We start from the raw sequence: 8,954 nt of genomic DNA on the forward strand, positions 1-8,954 counted from the left end.
GGGCCGGCGGAGCCCCGTCTCCTCGCCCGGCGGGCGGCAGGGGTGACCCGCGGAGCCGCGGCGCGCCCGTCCGCACCTTTGCACGGGTTCGGCGAGGCAGAGGGAGAAAAACTCGCTGTTAACCGCCGCCCTCGGGGATTGCGGGCTGCGGAGCGGAGCCGGGCGGCCGGGGCAGGGGGGCAGAGGGTGCCGCCCGCGGAGGTTGCGGGTGGTTGGTGGGGGGCCGGGTGGCACTGGCAGGCTGCATGCACAAGAGGGGTTTTCTAACGAAAAAAACCAAGAGGGGCTTTTTTTATATTTGGAAATACTGGAATACTAACTCTTCCTGGCTTTTCTGGGAGAATTTTCTGGGGCTTTCCAGATATGACTTAGGAGTTTTTGGGAATTTACTGGAAGGATGGGGTATTACCAGTGATACACGCTCCCTTTCTTTTGAAGTGCTGGTCGTATGGAGCACTATCGATTCCACTTCTTTTGAAGCTACCTAACTTTAAGAAAAATCCTTTCCATTTGCAGTCCAAAGCTCCTAAAACTTTTAATGACATTCGTCTAATGGAGAACTCATTTAGGAGTGGCTGAAGAGGTTTCATCGCGATCCTGCGAGGGGTCAAGGGACTTCTTGAGTGTGCAACATCTCTTCCAGAATTATCTGCTTTGATTCTGTAATTTCCTCATTTAAAAAAGGTTCACAATCTGTACAATACAGAGAAAGTAAAAATAAAAGAAGTGACAGTTTTCACCTATTAGCTCCACTTGTTGCTGGACAAACCAAGTTTTAAGTGATGGAATCTATTAGACTGATTTTAATTCAGAAGATTGTTCTTTGTGTCTTCTGAAGCATGTTTTTGAAGTGGCATATCAAAGTTGCTGGTTTCACTGTTACTTGGAAACAAGCATTGCAGTTATTTTTTTGCACTGGAATCAAGAGTTGCAATGGTATACTGGAAAAATGTTGTCCTGTAATTGAGCTCTTGCATTTTTTGTAAACTTCTTTTAAAATATTAAATCTCAGTCCTACAAATTGATAGTTTGCTTGGCATAGATATAGTTAGCATAGAGATTTACAAAGGTAAAGCTCTGTGGAGTTCAGGTCTCCACTTGGAGCTTGAAGATCATGATAGATTTGCCTTACCTAGTTTTTATATTTACTACATGTAGGATCCATTTAGGATCCATTTAGCTCTTCGGGCTAGATTTTTTTAGATATTAATAGACCTCTGTTGATCAGTATACGAAAAGGTTAGAAAATCTGGTTTTCAGGCCATCAAATTTCCCATGAAAATTTGGCAGGCAGCTTGTACCAGTAAAAATTTTCCGGTCCTGTTTCTAGGACAGAGGTGTACGCAACAGCGTGCTCACAAGTGATCTGTCACAAAAAAAGGCTTTGGTAGTCAGGAAGAGTGGTATGCATTCTGCCTTGAAGCAGCAGTGTGCGGTGGGAGTCAGCTGGGCTGGGCTGCGAGGGACTGTGTTTCTCTGAATGGCAGATGAGTGCATGGTGTGACTGTGGTTCTTGCATCGCGGAGGTTCGGTGGCTCAGTAAAGATTATGGTCAAGTTTCATTGCTTTCTTCTTAGTTATTCAAGATTTCTCTCCGAGGCTGGGATTTACTAGTGATGTCCAAGTCCAGAGACGCCCATCTCTGACTGCTGGACTGACTGTACCCAATGCTCCCATCCTTGCCAGAGAGGAAGGAAAGTAGCAGCCAGGATCAGGGCATCCCTTCTGCCTTTCCTGGCTGCAACCCCACCGTTACACTGTATGCAGTTGTTGCTCTTACGGAGTAGCAGGGATGAGTAGAAACAGCGCATCCCAGTCCAGGAACCTGCTGTGATCTTTGCTAATCCTCCAACCTAAATGTCTAGCTCTGTTTTTTTCCAAAACCTTCCATTTAAGCATCATCCTAGCCAGTCTAGCTGTAGGCCAGAGTCCAGTTATGACCTTCCTAATCCCAGTATCGTCCTGTACCCAGTCTCCCTCGTTCCCAGCATCAGGCCAGTCACCTGCAGCCTCCAGTTATGCTGTCAGTCCCTTCGGGCTCTTTTGATATTTTGGTCTTTTCTCTCTGCCCATCCTCACAGAACTATTTTCCTGGATGTCATGCAAGGACAGAAGACCAGGGGTCTGAGCAAAGCAAGGTGGTCTACTGAAGGGAGAAACAAAGTGAGGGGCAGTGAGATTTGCTCCAAAAGATTGCAAAAGTCTTGCAGAGAAGGGTGTGTTGCCACCTTATCTCATGTTATGGCCACTAGTACACAGAAGTACACTCTGTACATTTTGTCAGCCTGAAAATGTGTTTAAACACACTTTTGACATAAAGACGTGTACATGGGCATTTGTAGAATATATCATATGAAAAATGGACAATTAGGATGAGATTGAGCTGCAGATTAAGACACTTGAATGTCTACACCTATTTGACTAAGACACTTACTTGTCTACGTATGTACTAGGTGGTTATGGTCCGATTATGGTCAATGGAGAGACATCATCAATGCTTGCAGTGAGGCCTGGAGATTAATTCAGCCCAAGTAGACACCAAGTGGCTGGTCGGCTCAATAGCTGTAGGCTCTTAACCACTCTGGCTAAATCATCCTTGAGTACGAGGGAGTTTAAACACTCAGATAGTGTCTTAATTTGGACCTGAATCCTTCCCTCAGGTACAAGTCATTTGGTTGTACGAAGATCCCTTTAAAACTATTTAAACAGAATACAGAATGTATTTGTTAATACAGCATACACTCTATGGCATTTAATATGTACTTATCTGCTTTTGTTGTAATTCAGCCTTTTTTAGATCTATCTTCCGGGTTCTGCCACTGCTCCTTGTTCTGTCTCCAGTGAAATCATCTAGTTGTGCAATGGGAAATAGAACAACTGAAATCCGTGTGAAGTATGAGAATATACTAAGCCATGACATCGATGAGCTGGTAGGTAATAGCTCTTGGGCTTTCAAAAAATGTTGATTATTTTTAGATGATAGCAAGTAACAATAAAAAAAAAGCTCTAATGTTAACATACGATAAAAGACCAATTTAAAATCACACATTATCCTGGAACGGTGGCTTTATTTGAGGGGGTGCGACAATTCAGTCTCTTTAAAATCTCTGAAATCTGTGGATGCTGCCTATTTGCATGTACAAATACTGTGATACAGGTATTTGTGCCTGTGGACCATGTAGTTAGACACATGTACCATTTGGCCCTAAATAGTATATTACATTAAAACGTACTCTTTTCTGAAGTAATTTCATGACTACTTCTGTTTTTATCTTCTTATCAAGAGAAGAAAGCATTACGCAACCTGTACTTTGTTCTACTAATTGTAGACTTCTTGACTGAAGTTTTATGTTGTCCACTGAACGCAAATGCACAGAGGGACAAAATTCACACAACAATAAATGTTTCTTTGTATTTTACCTATTTATATATCTTGTTTAGCCAACAAAGAATCAACTTTCCTAGATGGCAGCAGAGAAAAACTTTCTCAGTTGTAAATCTCTTCCATTATGGCTTTATCAGCCAGATTTATTACAGCTTTGCAAAACAGTATCATAACAGTTTACCAATCCATGCCCAAAACCTACCTTCCAACTCTTCATCATGAATTATTAACAACTAAATTCATCTGTCAAGAACACTTTCACGGGAGAAAGCACTTTCCATAGTTGGATTAGCGGAGGCATTTCTATGAAAATGGGATTTTTCTAACAGTTTGTCACTAAAGGAGAACTCACCATTCTGTTGCGGTCTTAAATCAAGATCTATTTGCATGAAATACAAGTGATATACAGTGCTTTTCCAAAGGTGAAATCAGAAGCCATTGTATTTCTTCATACTTACGATCCACCACCATCCTTCAGAGCGTTATGCCAGTGGTTTCCAACCTTTCTCTACCAAGACGTATCAGCCCTTATCTGGAAACAAAATACCTTTAGTGTCAAGGAACGATCATTTAACCTTCAGAAACATTTTGATCATGTTGTGTTTGTTGAGAGTATGCAGAGAGAAGGGTACTTCTCCATAGATAAATGACCTTATCCTGAGCAAGGCACCGAAGTTGGGGAAAATATTCATGGCCATATTAGAATAGATAAGTAGCCCCTTTAGTTTGTCACCTTATTTCTGACAAGGACAAGTGTTTCCTAGAGAACAAAAATTAACCCTCTTGGTGAGCAGTTATAAGATAGCTGACCTATAAGAGAAAACAATATGACAGGAATAACAGCCTCTGGGAGGCAGATCCTGCTGTCTTCCTGTGGTGGAGAGCCATGAGGCGCATCCCAGCTCTGCTGGGGCTGCAGGGTCAGGGAAGCTGGGGGGGGTGTGCTGGGCTGGAGGTGGCAATGCCTTGCCACTGCTCGACTGCAGGATGAAGCTTCATGCACTCGGTGCCCCAGGGTGCCATGAAGGATTTGAATGGAGTAATGCCGTTCTTTCAGATACATTTTGAAAGTCTCTATCTTTTTTACTGTAGTAAATATTATAGAGTTTTTTCGGAGATAGAGTTTTTTAGGAGACTGTATGACAACTAAAACTGTTATCCAAATAAATAAATAAATAAATAAATAAAACCTTAATGAATTAATGATTGTGAAAGGTAATGGGAATGTACTGAACTCTGAAGCTTTTACTTCCTAGAATAGGCAGGCACAAGCAACTACTGTGCAAGTTTCTTCATTTTCCTGTCTTTTATTTTTCCCGGTTTAAGAGAGATGCATTTGTCTTCTATGTAAAATCAGTGTAGAGTCTTGTCACTATAACTTAACAGCAGATACTATGGACAGTGCTGTTTGGGTGATAGCAGCTGCCCACTAGGCACTTTCCTGCAATTGCAGAGCCAAAGTCAGTAACTTTCAGTCCCTCAGCCTGATGTTCGGAGGCAGTTACGGAGATGACTAGTGGGTTATATACTAGACCTCCATAAGTTAATTTGATTTTCACTAAGGCCTTTTCTGAGGCCAGGATTTCCCTTAGGTTGCTTTAGTCACAGCCTTCAGAAATGGTTACTGTACATTATACTAAAGGTGATCTGAGGAAGTCAGTGAGAATGGGTAAATCCCTTAGCAGTTAGCAAATGAAGCCACAGATATATAGGTTTTAGGGTGATTATTTATTTATTTATTTATTTTTAAATCTTGGTGCTGTGTGACTGCAGCAAAACTTCATTCTGTTGTGGTACAAGTAGAGATGTGCATTATCTTCCATATGTTTTCTTTTTTTTTTTTTTTTTGGTCAGTGAATATTTGACTCCCTAAACTCTTGGTTTTGAAAACACTTCCTGGATGAAGTTCTGTTCATCTTGGGTGAACTTCTGAAATACAGGCAATGTTACACAAAAATCTGCAGAAAAACTTTAAGAATTAAGCTGTCTAATGTGTTTATATGCATGCCCAAGTGAGGAGATCTAACACAATATTGTCATGAGCTGCCTTTTTTAAAGCCCTTCGGGTTGTATTAGGTTATCTGGATACAGGCTGAAGAAGAAAGCGAAGGAATTTTATTGAGTTGGGTGCAGTTGTCATCTCGATGACAAGTGTGAAAGTAGAAGAAAAAAAACACCAGAGAATAATCTACTGATAACAGATTATGGTCACGCAAAGGGAGCAAGTGATATTGCTTAGGACATCTTCTGTTAGTGCATATGCAAAGGGAGTGCTACAATCTGTTTAAATGTCTGGGGCATGTATTTATTGAGACAAACATTGACAAACATTGTATTTGATGTCTGCGTAAGATTTAAATATTCCTGTATGTTTTAAAATGCCAAAGAACCAAGTAATTCGACAGAATAGGAAGGTTTAAAATGAATAGATTTGTGTCCAGTTGTGGGCTCCCCAGTATGAGAGAAATATGGAGCTACAGGAGAGAGTCCAGCAAAGGACCACAAAGATGATGAAGGAACTGGAGCATCTAATGAAGAAAGGCTGAGAGAGCTGGGACTGTTCAGCCTGGAGAAGAGAAGGCTCAGGGGGACCTCATCAATGTGTAGAAATACCTGAAGGGAGGGGTAAAGAGGACAGAGCCAGTCTCTTTTCAGTGGTGCCCAGTGACAAGACCAGAGGCAATGGGCACACACTGAAACACAGGAGGTTCCCTCTGAACATCAGGAAACAGTTTCTCACTGTGAGGGTGACCGAGCGCTGGCACAGGTTGCCCAGGGAGGTTGTGGAGTCTCCATCCCTGGAGATATTCAAAAGCCATCTGGACACGGTCCTGGGCAGCTGGCTCTGGGTGTCCCTGCTTGAGCAGGGGGGGTTGGACCAGATGACCTCTAGAGGTCCCTTCCTACCTCAGCCATTCTGTGATTCTATGTGATTCCGTGAATACCTTAAGAAATTGTAGCTGGATTGGGGTTTTCTTTGCCCGCTTGCCAAGGAAAAGCTCAGAATTGTACACTGACCCTGCTACACCTGAGGAGATGCTACAGAACAATTCAGTGTTGACATCGCCAGCTGTCAGTGAGAAGCTTGGCTCACTTCATTAAAAGTACTTCCATGTTTAAACATATATGATATTTTACAGGTAAATATGTCTGCAGAGTATCGTGACAGGTGCTGCAAGAATAAAAAACATGAAAATAGCAAAGTGTTTTTCTGCAATGATACTCAGGTAAAATTTAACTTCTCAGAATTTACTTAAGAGAATACAAACTCAGATGGGTTCTTTGTACCGTCCAGTCCCTGAATAACATATTGTGATAGAGAGTAATATTACCTTTTAATAGTCAAATCATGATATTCAGGGTTGTTCCTTTTTTGAATTTGGAATCACACAATTTGTCAAGTAAATCGATATTTTTAAAATTAAAATATTAAGCAATTCCATATCCAAGAAATGCTTTTTTTCCCCTACTATAAAGATTCTTTTATGTTTTTAATCCAAAACAGTACAGAAAACTTACTTTATTTTGCCAGTGGAAGTAAACAAAAATTTCCCAACATGTGTTTTTGTTTTTCTACAGAAAATCATATTAGCTAAGCTTTTCACTTCAGATCTGAAAGCTTTAAAAGTAATAGTTTTGGCAATCTCAAATGACAGAAAGCACAATTATCAGCTGTTGCTTCAAATTTTATCATGACGATAAAAGGACTGACTCCAAAAATCATTCACTGTTTTCCTAACTGCATCAGCTGATTTCATTACGGCTATGATTTCTCCCTAACACCCTTAAGCTATTATTACTACTACAAATTGATACTTTAAATATTTTGAAGAGATGGCAGGTAGGTCAGATTAGTCATGTATTTTATTGGAAAAGAATGGCACTATGAAAGCAAAAGAAGCTAATGGTAACTGATGGAGCTTTTTTTTAAAGACAAACTAACATTATAAAGAATTAATGGTGCACAGACTTTTCAGGACGTATTTTTCTTGCTCTCTTTACAGGAAATAGAATCACTACAGAGTATGGCATGCAACATGCTCAGATTCTTTCATAAGCAAAAAATCAGCAAAAGCTTCAGATGGAAAGCAGCGTTAGTCTCATGTGGGACACTACAGGTTCTACAGTGCAAATGTGAAAGACATAAAAAAGAAAAGGTGAGTGGTAGCAATGGTCTACAGTTTACTGGAAGTATGCGACATTCTTTAGAGCTCTTCAACACAAACTATCATATCTACCTCTCAAAGGTACAACTATCGTGCACACATTACACGCATGATGAATTTTGCTCTGTATAGCATATGTCTTGTAATGGGCATTAAGCCCAGTGCAAAGGGTAAGACCCAGAAAGACAATGACCCAGAAGTCTGTAGGGAACATAAATTCCCTGGTTCAGTACTGAAATACCTGAGTTAATTCTCCAGTAAAAGACAAAGAGCATACTTGTGCGAAGAAGGCCTTTAACTTCGGTAGTGTATAAAATCATAGTTGTTACTTCTCATTGAGGTTCTACCCTAAGATTAAAGTTTAATTTGGTTTGTTGCAATGATTAGTGGGAGTTTCTCTCCTTTCCATAATCCCTTTGATCTTTATTTTAACCACAATACCTCAAACTCAACAAAAACAGTTAGATATGAAAATATTTGGATTTTTAGTCATTGGCAGAATCTGCTTTTTGATGTGTCACTCAAATCTAGTGAAATGATTTACAGACTACCATAAAAAAAAAGAGCGTTCTTTTAAGTGTGGCTCTCTGTTACCTATTGAACACAAAAATACTGACCAACATCAAAAAGCCTCCCCATAGGCACCAAGGGATATAATTCTTTATGACTAGCTTAAATAGTTGGATTGAGAGCTGCATTTAACTCATTCTTTTTCTCCTTGAAATGGAGAAACTCTTATAATCTAGGACCAGATCTTCAAAGTAATGTTGGCATCTATATTTTGCTTAGCCACCTGTGGTGAATCCAATGTTTGCCTTACCATAAAAGGTATCCCAGTTAAGTCATAGAAGTCAGAGTGTCACCCTTGAAACTCCTGCCTAACCTTATGGATGCCTGGTTTCATTTAAAGACCAATTACAGTCGTTTGGTAAAAATCATGAACAGTCGTTGAATATGGACAAGAACCGTGGCCCTGTCTCTGGGTGAGACCCTGAACACTAGGCCACAGCACCAACCCCTGGGAACAGGCCTGTCTTGTTCCACCAGTCTCAAGGTACCACACATATCTTTTGAAGTTTGGCTCACATTTTAATTGGCTTTATTTTTCCAGTCCTTCAAATAATGAAAGATAAATTTGTCGTGGTTTAACCTCAGTTGGCAACTGAGCACCACACAGCTGCTCGCTCATTCCTCCCCCCTCCTCCCCCGGTGGGATGCGGGAGAGAATTGGAAGAGTAAAAGTGAGAAAACTTGTGGGTTGAGATAAGAACAGTTTAATAATTGAAATAAAATAAAATCCCAATAATAATAATAGTAATAAGAATAAGAATATACAAAGCAAGTGATGCACAATGCAATTGCTCACCACCCACCAACCGATGCCCAGCCAGTCCCCGAGCAGC

General features: G+C 40.6%; 1 protein-coding gene across 1 annotated transcript in view; it reads left to right on the top strand.

The window, feature by feature from the left end:
• The window catches only part of LOC103926225 (interleukin-7-like), a 107,198-nt gene that overhangs the window by 97,436 nt on the left and 808 nt on the right, over window positions 1-8,954 (top strand). Inside the window, exons 2-5 of the mRNA XM_009335066.1 lie at window positions 1,331-1,403; window positions 2,788-2,930; window positions 6,526-6,612; window positions 7,390-7,542. Of these exons, the coding sequence (XP_009333341.1) occupies window positions 1,331-1,403; window positions 2,788-2,930; window positions 6,526-6,612; window positions 7,390-7,542 (456 nt within the window). The remainder of the gene's footprint in view (window positions 1-1,330; window positions 1,404-2,787; window positions 2,931-6,525; window positions 6,613-7,389; window positions 7,543-8,954) is intronic.

This window comes from Pygoscelis adeliae, unplaced genomic scaffold (genome assembly GCF_000699105.1).
Source record: "Pygoscelis adeliae isolate BGI_AS28 unplaced genomic scaffold, ASM69910v1 Scaffold101, whole genome shotgun sequence".
NCBI lineage: Eukaryota > Metazoa > Chordata > Aves > Sphenisciformes > Spheniscidae > Pygoscelis > Pygoscelis adeliae.